We start from the raw sequence: 16,269 nt of genomic DNA, 5'->3' as shown, positions 1-16,269 counted from the left end.
ATGTTTAATATAAATTTAGAATCATGAACCAGGACTAATGTGAGGAAGTCACCAGGAACGCATTTCTGTTCAATAAAGGGAACCACTTTTTAACACTTATAGCTAATGGCATATCTTATGAACACGGAATCATTGCAAATGTTCGTATTTTCACCAAGTCACAGACTTGCTAGGAAGGCCTTTTGTATTGGGTAGGACTTATTCCATATAAATTCCAGTGTCTTTTAAGATTTGATTCAATGTTCATCCTTCAATGTTTGTTTTCATGATGGTCTTCCTTATTCACCAGTCTTCAGCAGCTGCCTATTTGCCTCAAGATAAAATCCAAATGCCTCTGATTAGATTTTAAAAGTTTCCTTAACTATGCCCTAACTTGCAACTTCATCTTCCTTTGTGATTATGAATTCTCTGCTCTTGTAAGCCTGCTTCTTCCTTCTCTACCACAGAAAAATGTTCATCTTGTCTTCTCACCTTTTCTTATCTCCTTGTCTGGGAGATCCAGTCCCTTTTCTTTCACTATTAAAAGAGTTAGAAACTCAAGAAAAGTTTTGCCCTTTTTCTTTAGGACACAATCTATTTGACTCTTCTGAACTGCCATTGTGGTAATATAACATGTTAACTCATGTTAACAATCATATATTGAATTTTACATTGTAGTGTGTTATTATGTTATTGTTTCGTAAGTGCATATCTCATCCTCTCAATAAGAATTTTATTCATTTTAATAGAAACAGTTTATTGAGTTCCTACTGTGTTCCATTATGTTATCTCAAATCCTCATAAAAACCTCCTGAATGTAGGTGTAAAAGGTGTCATCGCCTCACCCACATTCCTTGTCACTCACCATTCTAGTGCATGGGCATTGAATCTCCCTGGTGACTCTCTGGGAGCTTTGCTTTCTCTCACCAGTGAGCATGGGACATGTCAGAAGTGCAGCAAGTTAAAGAATCTAGGAATAGCCTTCACCAAAGGTGGAAGGGTGTTAGGGGATAAGTACCCTCGGCTTCCTCTCTCCTCATGTAGGATAACTCTGAAGTGTGTTTAACATGATTTCCCATATTTCCCCTGTCGGACTGAGCCCCCACCCCTTGTCCACAGTGATTACCTACTTGATGACACACCATTTATTGGCTTTCTTCCCTTCCCTGTCTCACTTCCCTTTGCAATGGAGCTTCTTGGGATCACCTCGCAGATAACTTACAATCTATTTCTAATCTTGGAATCTGAATCTGGGGGAACCCAACCTAACAATAGGTGTTGCTATTAACACACGTAACAGGTGAGAAAACTGAGACTAAGGGATGTTAAGTAATATGACCAGAGTTATATAGCTGGCAGTGGCAGAGGAGGGATTTAAATACAGTCATGCTGTTGGAGCAACTCAGGTTTGGAGCTGATTTACTGTTTGCATTATCATACTGTAATGCTCTGTGAACACTCAACAAAGAATCTGTCAAGTGCTATAAAAACCATAAAGATTTCAAGTCAGTTTACCTTTTCTTTTCCCTAACATCATTTAGTTTAGTGTTAAATGCTGCATTTATTTATGTGGCTAGATGATTAAATGTTTACCTCTCTCTAAATTGTATGATCCATGAGAGAAAGGACCATGCCTATTTTGGCTCAGCATTGTTTCCCTGGCACTTAATAAATATTTGTAATGGAAGCCACAGTTAAGCAGGAATCGTGAAGTAGAGAGGGGGTGGTTGGGGGCAGAGTCAGCATCAGTGGCTGTGTTGAGCAGAGAAATAGAATGAAGTAGGAACAGGGCTCTTGAGTCATGGGAATGGTTCCGCCACTAAAGGAGATAATAACATGGTCCCCATTCTTCAGACATGACCACAAGCATGCTTGTTAGTTCCCTAAGCTGCTTGTGGATCCTGAACAATAAAAGATATTATGTTTTCCTGTGAGACTAGACATTTTATTGGGGGCAGTTTGCTTGTCCTACCTTACTTCCCCAGGAATCCTTATAATAAACCTTCATCACTTAAGGTGAATCAGCCACACCTTTGGAACTCGAAAGCTTACGAATCTGTCAATTGAAGATAATATTGGGTTGGCCAAAAAGTCCCTTCCATTTTTAAGTGAAAATAAAAAACACATTTTTCATTTTCACCATGAACTTATTGAACAACATATTCACCCTTTTGTTCCACTACCTTCTGCCATTTTTTAGGCAACTTTGTACTTCCATCTTCCCAAAACTTTTTATCTTTTGGAGCAAAGAACTGTTCCAGGTGCCTTTTACAGTCTTCTAGGGAATTGAAATTTTTTTCCATTAAAAGAATTTTGTAAAGACCGAAATAAGTGGAAATCCGAAGGTGCAATGCCTGGTGAATACAGCAGATGAATCAGCACTTCCCTGCCAAGCTGTAGCAGTTTTTGCCTGGTCATCACAGAAACATGTGATGTTGTGTGATCCTGATGGAAGATGATGTGTTTTCTGTTGACTAATTCAGGATGCTTTTTGTCAAATGCTGCTTTCAGTTGGTCTAATTGGGAGCAGTACTTGTTGGAATTAATCGTTTGGTTTTCCAGAAGGAGCTCATAATAGAAGACTCCCTTGCAATCCCACCATATACACAACATCACCTTCTTTGGATGAAGATCAGCCTTTGGTATGGTTGGTGGTGGTTCATTTCACTTGGCCCACGATCTCTTTCATTCTATATTGTTATACAGTACCTACTTTTCATCACCCATCACAATTTGTTTTAAAAACGGAACATTTTCATTACGTTTCAGTAGAAAATTGCATGCAGAAATATGATCGAGAAGGTTTTTTTTGTGAAACTTGTGTGGAACCCAAACATCAAAGCAATTCACATAACCAAGCTGGTGCAAATGATTTTCAGTGCTTGATTTGGATATGTTGAGTATGTTGGCTATCTCCCGCGTGGTATAAGGCTGATTGTTCTCAACTATTGTTTTGATTTGATTGCTATCAACTTCAACTGCTCTACCCAACCGTGAAGCATCACCCAGTGAGAAATCTCCAATACGAAACTTCCCAAACCACTTTTGACACATTTGATCAGTTGTAGCACCTTCTCCATACACTGCACAAATCTTTTTTTGCATTCCAGTTAAATTTTTACCTTTCTTAAAATAATAAAGCATAATATGCCAAAAATGTTGCTTTTTTGTCCTTCCATCTTCAATATTAAAATGGCTACACAAAAATTCACCAATTTTGATAAGTTTTTTTTAAATGCACACTGATATGACAGCTGTCACATACAATCTAACAAAATTTTTTCAAATGAAGTTAAAGACAACTAAGTGCTACTGGAGCCATCTTATGAAAATACCAAACGAACCTTTCAGCCAATCAAATAACATTGTCATACTTTTTCAGAGTTGTGAAGGAGACAGTATCCAAGAAAACACATTGACAGCTTTAAAATTTTCTATCAATACAAATGTAAGGCACAAATTTTGGACAACTTCTAAGAAAACAGAACATATTATCAGATGATTTCTTCACAAATGCCATTGTGATACTCATGAGAGTTTTTCTTGTATTTTTCCCATTTGGTTGTCAATAAGTTATTTTATGTCCAGTGCATAATCATTTTTGTTTCTATCCTATTATTTAGCTACAAATACATGTTAAAAAAAAGAAAATATATTTGAATCAAGCAATAAATCGTCCTAGAAAACCACTCCCTCTGGTCAGCATTTCTCCAGTGATAATATGCATGAGTGGGACATGGTGAGCTCTCATCCCAGCCACAGCATGATTAACAGTGGATAAGCTCCTTAGCCACTTGTGCTAAATAGCCTTAGCTAGGTCATAGACTAGGATGAATTAAATATAAAATGGCTTAAATATAACAAATAACTTGCCTATATGTAACAGAAATAAACTCTTCATTACAGGTGTTCTCAAACCCTGGTACACCAGCGCCAGGGCTCTCTCAGTGCCAAGCGCCAGCCCCCTTGACATTCACCTATTCTATGCAGGCACTGGCCTCTCGTTGCAAACACCAGTTCCTCTCTACCTGAGGGTTTTCTCTAGCCAGGGGAGATGCTCAGGCTGCACACAGGGCAGTCTGCAGGTGTTGGAGAGGAAATGCTTTCAGAAGCAGCCCTCAACAAATGACAAACAGGAGTTCAAGAATAAAAACCAATTTCAGTGTCCCTCAGGTGTGTCAACTCTCAGGGGAGTTCTGTGCTATTTCCCAGAGCTCCCTGGTAGGACTGAGCCCCAGTTGCTCTTAGCAGTAAGCAGTTCCTTAACACATCTTGCATTAACTTCCTTTCCTTCCCTACTCCCTTACTGAAATGTCCCAGGTTCATATCCCAAATAAACAACTTAACACTCAAGTCCCAGGTTTAGGGTCTGCTTCTGGGGAAACCCAAACCAGGATACCTTGTTTGCAAACCAATGCCAATTTTTAAAAATCCATGGAAAAATGGAAAAGGACACAATATATGATGCACATTTCATGAAGCTAAATTTATGTAATTCAAAAGACTTTGCTTTTTTTCCTGAAATTATTTCCTTCCCTTTTCTTTTTGTTTTTTTCCCTTTTCCCCTCCCTTCCTCTCTCCCTGTCCCCTACTCCTCGACCCCCCCCTTTCCACTACTTCTGGGTTGAAATGCCTTTTCCTTATACGAAATAGAGTTGTAGGAAATGGTAGTTAATAAAGTACTCCTCACTTCACAAAATTCACAATTCAGTAGTCTCTCAATTTTCTTGAAGCTTTAGTAGTCTGTAAAATCCAGAAATCTGGAATTTACTGCTATACTACAAGTTGTATTTCATTGTTATTTTCACAATTAGATAAAGAATGAAGAGAAAGTCAAAAATATTAAAAGTTGTGTTAAGTAAAATTGAGTTCTTCAAAGATGTGAATTAATAAATAATTATAGTTAGAAATACCTTAGAAAGGTAGTTTTAGTTATGTAAAGTTACATTACAATTTCTTTTGATGTACTTAAAGCTCTCATCTTATTTTATCTATAATTATCTCAAGGCTCTATTTAACCCTTTCATTGCATAGCTATTTTAAAGCCTATTAAAGAGGCTTGTGTATTTGATGTACTAACTAAATTTAGAGATGAATGGGTTACTGGGAGATTCTCAGGTTGACCCAAGAATGCAACATGAATTAGACACTTTAGAAAATCCCAAAGGTGAAGAGGCCAAAGGTTAGTTGGATTCCATGACTGTGTTTCAGGTGGTATTTAACTGGTTGCAGACAAAGGCAAAGAATGGGAGTGTAATTACGAGGAAAATGTGGAACAGAGTCCTATACCACCTTGAGTCCCCCATTTCCCTTGCCCTGAAACCATTCCACTTCCTTTTTTCTCTTACTTCTAGCATGGAGCACTATCTAGTAGAGGAACCAAGGTGCAGAAAAGAAAAATAGAAATATTCCTGGTTAGAGGAAACTAGTAGGCAAAGAAAAACATATTGGGAATGATGAAGGGGAAAAATTTCTGATGTAGAATAATGAAAGATCAGCAAAATAGAGACCAAAGGGGGACTTCCCTGGTGGTGCAGTGGTTCAGAATCCACCTGCCAACGCAGGGGACATGGGTTCGATCCTTGGTCCAGGAAGATCTCACATGCCACGGAGCAACTAAGCCCCTATGCCACAACTACTGAGCCTGCCCTCTAGAGCCTGAGAGCCACATCTACTGAAGCCTGTGCGCCTAGAGCCCATGCTCCACAACAAGAGAAGCCACCCCACTGAGAATTATTTATTTAATTAAATAAATTAATTTTAAAAAAAGGAACAAAGGATAAAAATAAATAATAAAAAATAAAAACATTTTTCTACTCTTCTTTCAAGAGAAGGGATATTTAGATCCGATTAATCTAAGCTCCTTTAACCATATATAAGTTTAAATGTTTTAAGAGAGCTCCCAATAATTTTCTTTTTTTTTTAAATTGGGAGATTGGGATACCAAATTGTACACTCTAAATATATGCAGTTTATTGTCTGTTAACTGTATCTCAATAAAAATTCTTAAAAAAATTTTATTTTTGGCTGCCTTGGGTCTTTGTTGCTGCACACGGGTTGTAGCGAGAGGGGGCTAGTCTTTGTTGCGGCGCACAGGCTTCTCATTGCAGTGGCTTCTCTTGTTGCGGAGCACGGGCTCTAGGTGTATGTGCTTCAGTAGTTGCAGCACATGGGTTCAGTAGTTGTGGCACACAGGTCCTAGAGTACATGGGCTTCAGTAGTTGCAGTTCGTGGGCTCAGTAGTTGTGGCTTGCAGGCTCTAGAGCACCGTCTCAGTAGTTGTGTCGTACAAGTTTAGCTGCTCTGAGGTATATGGGATCTTCCCAGACCAGGGATCGAACCCACGTCCCCTGCATTGGCAGGCGGATTCTGAACCACTGCGCCACCAGGGAACTCCCCAATAATTTTCTTTGAGGTTTATTTTACAGCCTCAGAGATTGTACTATTCTTTAATTTCTCCATGGTGTTTATAATTTTCATCAAGCTTAGTTATTATACCATATACTGTAATCTCTGCAGAGTTACTTTTTCATCAAAATAATTTCCATTAACCTGTATCTCTTCAGTGTTATTTGCTCAAAACATCTCCCTAATAAGGAAATTTGTGCTCTTGAAAATCTTAAGGTGAGGTCAACAAATGCAGTAAGGATATTAGGGGTTAGGAGTAAAGGCTTGCTTTCAAAATTATGAGGTGAATGAAACCTTTTGACACTATTTAGAGAAACTTGGAAGCCTGTTTGTTTCACTGAGTATATACTAGGGCATGAAACACAATTATGCTCTTTACCACTTCTTGCTTAGTTTTCCCTTCAGAAACTACTCAGATATTTGATCTAAATTCCTTGAGTTTCTCTAAAATTGTATTACTGAGTCAGTTACCTTTTTACATATTGAGGTATTGAAACTGTAAAATATTTTGGAACTTATTACATTCATATTTGAGTTGCCAATAAAATCAGAATGAGCCAAATTCATTTTTTAAAAATTGTGTTTAGATTCTTTTCACCCATAAGTCTTTGCCCAGCATTTCTCAGTATTTATTCTTCGTTAAATACTATGTTTAATTCTATTTCTGGAGTAACTTTTCTCAAATCACAGATCTCGAAGACTGTTTTACTAAAAGTAAAAGCTATTTGAATTTTCCTGTTTTCTTTTGTATATTGCTCTGTTTTTCAGTGCCTCCGTATTTATCTGTGAATTTAATTAACAGACTGTTTACTTCCCTTTGCTAACTAATGTTACATAACATCACACCTAACACCAGTCCCTGCAGAAACCTTGTAATGCTTCCCTCCAAATAAATATATCATAGTTTTTTTCTTTTTTTAATGTTCTTCAGTTTTTGACTCATGAAACCTCAAGGAGTATATCTACATCAGGAAATTCAGGGGCTTGGAAGAAAAGGAAAGGGAAACACAGAAGTAGAAACTGAGGGAGAAATTAGGAGAAAAAACAAAAAACAAAACAAAAACAAAAACATGAGATTATAGAGACTATAAATGAGAGACGGACAGGTCAAGGTGAATAGACAAAGAAAAAAGGCAATAGACAAAAATAGAGAAGGCAAAACATTTAGCCCTTTTGGGAAAAATTTAGTCACTGAAGACAGAAGATTGATTTGAGATTAAGGAAGTACACAAAGAATAGTAAAGATCCATCCAATAAATGGAGTACATAAAAAATATGAAAATATCTCATCAAAAATATGTGGTAATCTCTTTCGATGAAAAGGACAACAGTACTCTAAGACTGGATATAATGTAAGATTGGTATTAGGGTGATACATAAATAGACATTGTAGATCTTTCCTACTGGTTGAGCAATTTATGTCTAAAGATGTGAGCAGATCTACTTCAGTATCTCTTAAAAGAATGGAGACCTGTTCAAAGCAGGTGGCAAGGATGCCTAGCATTGGGCTAGGCAGTAGGATAGACCACAGGTTGTATCTGCAGTATAGCTTAGTAGTAACTAGATAACAATATAAATCAGCATGTAACTGATGTTGGACTGCATTAAATGTTGGCCTTTAGATGCTAAAGAATTTCCAAAAAAGGGCAAGGACATAATTCTGCAAAGAGTAGTGAGCCTGACCTCGAATCTTAGGCAGAATACCTATGGTGTGTGAGCACTTAGAAAATATCAGTGATAACCTAGAGCTGGTGATTACCTGCCAGTCCAATGTCCTATATTCAAAGGTTGATGATAGTGTTGCATAACATTTTCTTGTTTAGCATACTATAGTCTACAATAGTGGTTCTTTTTTTTTTAAAGTTCTTCATTGGAATATAATTGCTTTACACTCTTGTGACAGTTTTTGAGGTACACCAAAGTGAATCAGGTATATTTATATATGTATCCCCATATTCTCTCCCTCCCTATCTTGGCCCTCTAAGTCATCACCTATCATCAAGTTTATCTCCCTATGTTATGTAGCAACTTCCCACTAGCTATCTGTTTTACATTTGGGAGTGTATATATGCCAATGCTACTCTCTCACTTCATCCCAGCTTTCATCGGTACCATTTTTTTACATTCCATATATATGAGTTAGCATACGGTATAAAATAGTGGTTCTTAACCTTAAATGTGCAAACTCATTAAAACACAGATTACTGCATTTTCTGGTTCAGAGGATCTAGGGTGGGGTTCAAGAATTTGCATTTCTAACAAGCTCCTACGATATTGCTGGTCTGAGACCACTCTTGTGATTAGTCAGTCCGTCCTGACCTTCCCAGGTAGTATTCTGCATAAGAGGCAAGTGGAATGAAGGAGTCTTTAGGATTACTGCTAATCACATTGTCACTCATTTGGCAAACGGACTTATGGAAATAGATATTTCTAAAGGAAAATGTCTTGTGTACACCTTGCCACCTCGTTTAGTAGTCTTTTTCTTTTTTCCTTGGCCTCTGTTACAGCCCCTTCCCATCCTCAATGTGCTTCTTATTGGTTTGACTATCCTTAGCAGAGAAAATATTGATCTCAAAGATCAATATTTAATGGTATTTAATGTGGGGCTCCTCCCGGGAGGATGTAAAATATAAGAATAATATATGAATCCAAAAGGGCAAATCACAGATACTGGAATTTCAAAAAATGGAAATGATTCCTCCACCTATGTTTATACATATCCCAGTAGAAAAGACAAAACCCATTCTCTTTGGCTATATTAAGAGCGAAATTTCAGTTTACTGTTAATTTTTGAAACCATACATAATTGTAACTGACACTTTGGCATCTTCTTGACATTTGTCGTTTGAAAGTGCTCTGTGCATTTATGCGTGCATCGTGGAGTATGCCCTGCCGTGTTTTGCACACAAACGAGGACAAAAGTGCGTTGATTAGTGTTGTCTGAGGCACCTCTCCTCTCCACAACTCATTAGTACGCAACAGACTTGCAGTAGCGCAGGTCGTGGGGTGTGTGAGAATGAATGAGAGAGAAAGAACAAGATAAAGGGAATAGAGGGAGAGAGTCGGCGAAGAAAAAACGTATACAGTGGTAGAAACCTGACTTCACAACCACTATTTCTGCTATAATTCTTAGCCCTCCCCATATGCCCCACCCCTTATCCATTTCGTTTTGAATTCCAGAACCTAGTTTTAAAATTTTCATTTTATTTTTTAGCTTGTAATAGTCATACAGTAATTTACACTATGAAAAGAAAACGGAAACACTAACAGTACCGTCTCGACCTTCCAAGCAGGCCCCCCTCCACCCCCGAGGGCTTTGGCCGTCTGGTTTATGCGCCGCCGGCCACGGGTGTTTGTTTCACCGGTCAGGAAGCAAGGAACTGGCTTCGCGGCATCTTCCTTTCCCTTTGCCCCGTCCTCCCTCTTCAAGCCCTCCTTGTCTCTCTCGTCTCTCCCGTTTTCACCGCACTGAGCGGCCTCGTGCCCTGGACCCACTCCTCCCTTCCTCCGCCTCACCGGCCCAACAAACAAAACCCAGCGAGGCAGGCGCGCGCCGCCGCCTGCAACACCGACAGGAGAGGCACCCGCGCCGCCACGCGCTCCACCCGGAGCGGGACAGCGAGCGCGGCCGCGCACCGCGCGTCCCCGCCGCTTCCTTCCCTCCCGACTCTTCCTTTTCCTCCTCCAGGCCCTCCAGGCCCAGCCCCCCCCACCCCCGCCCCCCCACCCCCGCCCCGCGCCGGGAACGCGCCTGCGCAGAAGCTGCCCTCTCCCTCCTCCTCTCCCGCCCTTCCTTCCCTCCGCTCCTCCTCCCGTGCCCCGCCTTCCTTTCTCTCTCGTCGATTTCACTGCGCGCTCCAGGTTGGGAGCAGTTCAGTCGATTTCCCCACCACCCCGCCCCCCTTCCTCTTTTCTCCCCACCCCTCCCGTCTCAGCCCGGTGGAGGATGAAGCGGCCGCAGTGGCCCCAGCCCCAGCAGCGGCACCGGCGGTGGCTGCGGTGGGGGTGGCCGGAACTGGGGTGGTGAAGAAGCGGCGGCGGCGGCAGTGGCGGTGGCTGAAGGAGCAGCAGCCGCCCCAGCCGCTTCCCCTGTGCTTCCCTTCCTCTTTAGTGCGGCCAGGAAGTTTTTCGCTTCTGTGCATGTGTGTGTGCGTGAGTGTGGGTGTGTAAGGTGAAGGTTTGGGCGGCGTTTGTGCAGGCGTTGGGTTTTTTGCCCACTTCTCTTCCCGTAACCCGGGTAGCTCCCGAGCCTGGGCTGTGGCCCGAAGAGGGGGCGCGGCGGCGGACTCTCTCCTTTTGTTGTTGTTTCCTCCGCCTGGGGAGCTGACGAGGGGACGCGCCTGGGTGGGGCGGCTCGGAGCCCGGGCCTGGTGGCCCCCGGGGCTCCCGGGCGGGCAGGGTAGGGCAGAGGAGAGCGGGCTTCAACATGATGGCGGCCGAGGCCGGCAGTGAGGAGGGCGGCCCGGTCAGCGCCGGGGCAGCGGGAGGCGGCGCGGCCGCGGGCTCCAGTGCCTATCCGGCAGTGTGTGGGGTGAAGATACCGGCGGCCCTGCCTGTGGCAGCCGCCCCCTTTCCTGGGCTGGCGGAGGCCGGAGTGGCCGGGACTCTGGGTGGCGGAGCCGCTTTGGGGTCAGGGTTCCCGGGACCCGGGTCCGTGGTAGGGACACTGGGGGGAGCCGGACTGTCAGGGGGAAGTGCTGCTGCTGGCGTGGCTGGTGCTGCCGCCGCCGGACCTGGCGGGGAGATGGCTCTCACCAAGGGGACCACCTCGTTGCCTGCTGAGACCTTCGGGGCAGGCGGCGGATTCCCACCTTTGCCGCCGCCTCCTCAGCTGCCCCCTTTGGGCGCGGGCCTGGGAACAGTGGACGAAGGTGACTCTCTGGATGGACCAGAATACGAAGAGGAAGAGGTGGCCATCCCGCTGACCGCTCCTCCAACTAACCAGTAAGTCAAGACCGGTGTTTTGGGGGAAGCTGACTCCTGGAAAGAAGTGGGAAAACATGCCTCGTTCTTTCAGGTGTGACTCGTTCTGAAAAGTTTTGAAGCTTATGGTTCCGTGCATAGGGGTTTAATTTGATCACTCATCTTCCCTACAGGCACACTCCCTGGCGTCTTTGTATATTTATTGCTCCTCTGGGAAGATGTAAAGTTTTAAAGATGGGAAGCATGGGAAGATGTGTATCCAGTGAGAACCGGATATGGTTCTGCCCCCTTGCAAATTGAAGTGGCGTCCTGGGATTTAGCTGAGTTTGCAGCGACCGAGGCAGTCGTAGTCTATATTAACCTGGTTGTGTTGCCTTTTGAAGCTAGATGATTAGTGAGAAGCTTTGAATACAAGTGTTTGAATGAGTATTGTGTTAATATCATTTGAAACATGCATTGGTCAGAATGCATTGTTTTTGTTGCACTGCAAATCCCAGCTTCTGCCTGTTGAAAGCATTGCGATGCAGAAAAGTCTTTGGATCACGTTTGAAAACGTGGATCAGCGAGAAAGGAGAGTTCTGTTAGTTACAGGTGTGGTTAAGGGCCCATACTCCAACAATGTTTGTAACTTGTGCCGTAGAATTCCCATTTATTAATATAGCGTAATTCTTATATAAGTTGAAGCTTTCAAAGCACAATATTGGAGCAAAACAAAATTAATAGTGTGCTTCCCTTCAGCTGTTTGTTGGTGGCAAATACAGTATTCTATTTGAAAATAAATTTTGACAGTCTGCTGCAGGATATATAGGACAAATGACTTTTCCATATACAGTACTTCTCCCTTGTTCTCCTCATAAGTGAACTTAGGTATGTATTTATAAAGGTGGACCTTGAAGAGAGGAAAATGTTGATGTGAAGAGGTAATAGTAGGCAAAACCTTTTTTATAGATCCCTCATATCAGTCTTAAGTGTCCTTTAGAATTTTGACAACCTTAGTGAGTATCGGAGGAAGAAAGATTTGGTTCCTATGTTGACAATCACTCTAGACAATTGCAGGGTTTTTTTGGTTTGGTTTGGTTGGTTTTTTTTTTTTTTTTTTGGATAAACTTGTTTGGAAATTTAGATAGGACTTAATGAATTAGGACATTTTGACTTAAGACTACATCTTTTGATGGAAAAGTAAAGTTAGTTTTATTTTTGTCAGCCTTGGTGTAGGGATGTTGTATTCCTTTTATGAGTTCAATTTTTTGGTCTAATTTCATTCCAACTTATTTCACATCTATGTATCTCAGACTTTTCTGAAGGTGTTCTGAGAGTGTTAAAAGTTCGAAATTTACAGTCACTGTTTACACACCTTCAAGCCTTTTTGAAAAAAATCACTTAAATATTAAGGGCCCTGTAGTTATAATAAAGTGCAGCTTTTCATAACGAAAGAATATAGTCTTATGTTAGTCGTTAACTAAATTGAAATAGGCATATCTAGTATAATGCAGTTTTAAATTTTTTTAAGATAGAATTTATTTTGTAGAGCAGTTTTAGGTTCATGGCAGAATTGAGCAGAAAACACATACTGTTCCCATTAAATTTTTAATAATAAACATGATCAAGTATATAGGAAAAATTGTGAGAAGTCCATTGTGAGCTTTTCATCATTATTGTTTGTATTTGGGAATAAAAATATTATTTGTGTGACTATGTATATGAGAATTGTACATGTTCTAAAAAGTATCCTCCATTTCTGGTATGTTTTTTAAATTTGCCACTGAGAAGTACAAATTTCCCTCTTTTCTTTATCTTAGATATCAACCCAGAGTCACTGGAGGCAATACAGTGTAGTGGTTAAGCGTGCAAATTCTGAAGTTAGACAAGATTTGGGTTGGAATCCTGACTCTGCTACTTACTAGCTGTGTGATCTTGGAAAGGTCAGTTTCCCCATCTGTAAAATGGGGATAATAATGGTATCTCCCTCACATGGTCGTTTTTAAGGTTAATGAGAACCCCCTGAACGTATTCAGCACCTGGCACATAGTAAGTGTTTAGTAAATTAGTAGTCTCCCCAAATAGTAATATATAATTTTATTGTCATTAAATTGCCTACTAATTCTATTGATATAGGAATTCCCTTACTAATAGCTATTTGAGAGAATGTTTTGAACTCCAAAGTTCCATCTACCATGATTAATTATATCAAACATTTTAACTTCATAAAGGCTTCTGTCAGGTTAAGCAGGTTCAGAGATGGAATTCAAATGTTTTCTTATAGATTCTTAATTTTAAATAAAAGGAAAAGCCTTAATGACTTGGTTAAATAATGTCAAATCTTTCATAAACGTATTGAAGAAATGCTTTTGGACTAAATTAATATATGATTACTAGTGACTAGTCACTTTAGTTATTGATAGAATGATATTAAGGAGGTTTAGGTCATAGGATCGAGTCCACAGTGGTTTGTTAGATAGACCAGGGTTCCCTGGTCATGGAGTTCAACGATGTGTCCAGTTTGTTCAGTGCTGTTGGTCACAAGAGAAGTCAAGTGACAATATGTAGATAGACCAGTGCAAATATAATAACACTATTAGTATTTTGTGCCTTGTTTTTCTGTGTGCATGGTGAATCATTAGTCTCATGTTTATTACTGAGCATTTTCATTAGTTTGGTTAAGGCCAGAAAAGTTTGTGTAGTTGCAACTATTACATTTATTTGAATTTTTTTTTTTTTGCAAATTTTGAGGAAAAAATTTTAAAAAGAAAAAAAAATTCTCCCCAGATGTTTTTATGCTGTAAATGGTTGTGTATCTAAAACTGCTAAGAAACTTCTTTTTCAAGAGAGAAAAGTTAAGGAATTTGTCACTGGTACTCCCTGTACTATTATGGAGCTGCTTTTCGTGGTCCTCGTTATTTCTTTCTCTCTTCCCCAGAGGTGAGGGGTAATAGTAAAGGAGCATAGTTCCCTTAGTCCACCATCAATTATGTACAGAGATTTTAGCTATGATCCTGCAGTAGCAGGAGGCTCTTCAGCTGAATCCAGCTGACAGATATATATTGCTTGCTCATGCATTTAGTGATTAGTTGCTGCCGTTTAAAAATAGGAAGACTTTATGCTTAAGAAGTCTCGATTTCTAGCATCACTTGAGAAACTGCAGGGACCTGACTCTACCTGGTTCCTGTTCCTGCTTGAGAGTAAATTTCTAGAGCTGAGTAGTGATTGTCCCATTTAGGTGAGTTCCAAGCACTACAGTTAACTGTGGTTTCCACCAGGCCTGCTTTGCCTTTGATGTTATTTGCCTGGCATCTGGCCTAACTAGATCTTACCCTGGACCTAAAATGCAGGCTTTCTCAAGCCTAAAAGTTGAAGAAGAAAGAAATAAGGAATGTAAATAATACCTTTCTTTTCCTTAAAAATCATCTTAACTGTTTTTACAAAAAAAATCGTTCTTAAGTCAAATAATTGGTAAATGTTAATACTAAGAAGTGTAGCATTCATTAACTTTGTCACCGATTGTGTTGTAACGCTGGGTGAGTCATTATTTCTTAATAAAAATGGGGGTGAGAATTGCATAGATTAGTTATGGACAAAGCGGTTTCTGACCAGGACCAGATAATTTTACTATATTCGTATGAGCAATGTAGTAGGTGCTTAATTTAAGGAATACAACAATGAGTAAGATACCCCTTTTCTTAATGAGTTTCTCTTCCGGGAAGTTTTAGATCTAGTAGAAAGTTAAGTGTGTCATTCAGGTTAGCTTAAGATAAATATCATGAGTGAAGTATGAGCAAAGGGTCATGGGGGTTAAAAGAATAAGATATTTATATAATTAGGATCAGTAAAGTCTTAGAGGAAAAGTAACAGGTATGTTTCCAACACTGCTTAATTTATTCTGATCAAGAGGTAATTGGTTTCTATGCTCTTTGCCTAAAAATTCTGTCAGGTAAAACAGAATTACGAATGAATGAGTATAAACTTTTGACTTTTAGTGAAGAGTCTATCCTACTGAACTCTTAATTATTTACCTGTGGTCTGGGGTAGATTGAAGAGGTACCTGTAGTTACTGAGAATACAGAGCAGGACCAAAGACTCTAATTGTTCTGGATCATTGATTAGCAACTCTAGGGAAACTAGGCAAACATTATTGACAAGAGACCAAAAAAAAAAAAAAAAACCCACAAACCCCCCTAAATAAAACAACAACAACAACAAAAACCCAACAGGGGTAAATTAGGAAGAAAAAGGGGAAAATGAAGAGGTCTTTCGGTTGCTTTGCTCCCTACCTCTTTACTAGCCATTACAGAAGTGAGAGAATGCCTTTAAGAGCAGCTCAGATATGCCAAGCAATACCTTGGTGGGAGCAGATGATGGAACTTACAGTGGTTATTGACAGTAATAATTATTACTGCTGACGTTTCTTGGTTGCTTACTACCTAGCAGAAACTGTTCTAATTGGTTTATATATGTTGTTGTAGTTGCCTATTGCTTCACTCCAAAACTTAGTTGCTAAAACATTTATTTGCTCTTGATTCTAAAATTTGGGCAGGGCTTGATGGGGACTGCTCCATGTGTCACCTGTTGGCTGTAATGTCCAAGGTAGCTTTTTAACTCATAAGTCTGGTACCTCAGCTGGGATGCTTGGAGCAGCTGGTAGATAGCTGGGCATCTGTGCATGTATGTGTGTGTATATGGGTCCAGGGTCGTCCGCCTGCCCCCAGCCTCTCTGTTTCATTAGCTTGAACTTTTTCATAGCGTGGCAGATGAGTTCCATGAGGGAGCTTTCCCAGAGGACAGGCCTCACCATGCCAACGTTTATTAAGCCTCTGTGTTCTTCATGCTTGCTAACATTCGAATCACCAGTGCTAATCATGTGACTCAGTCTAATTTCGTGTGGGAGTGGGCTATAAAAGGGCACCAGTACTGGGAGGTGAGATTCATTCACAAGTAAATATTAGGTAATATTAGAATACTAGT

The 16,269-nt window shown here is 40.5% G+C and overlaps 1 protein-coding gene across 2 annotated transcripts in view; it reads left to right on the top strand.

The window, feature by feature from the left end:
- Window positions 1-10,258: 10,258 nt before the first annotated feature.
- Window positions 10,259-16,269, top strand: part of RASA1 (RAS p21 protein activator 1) — a 97,592-nt gene continuing 91,581 nt past the window's right edge. The window contains exon 1 of one of the 2 annotated variants that reach the window (XM_057739747.1): window positions 10,259-11,331. In XM_057739747.1, the coding sequence (XP_057595730.1) occupies window positions 10,814-11,331 (518 nt within the window). In that variant the 5' untranslated portion in view covers window positions 10,259-10,813. The remainder of the gene's footprint in view (window positions 11,332-16,269) is intronic. The other variant, XM_057739740.1, reaches the window with a different exon arrangement.

The sequence above is a fragment of the Hippopotamus amphibius genome, chromosome 1 (assembly GCF_030028045.1).
Source record: "Hippopotamus amphibius kiboko isolate mHipAmp2 chromosome 1, mHipAmp2.hap2, whole genome shotgun sequence".
Classification (NCBI taxonomy): Eukaryota; Metazoa; Chordata; class Mammalia; order Artiodactyla; family Hippopotamidae; genus Hippopotamus; species Hippopotamus amphibius.
Note: the sequence above shows the minus strand (reverse complement) of the source record. Positions and strands in the feature narration are given on the sequence as shown.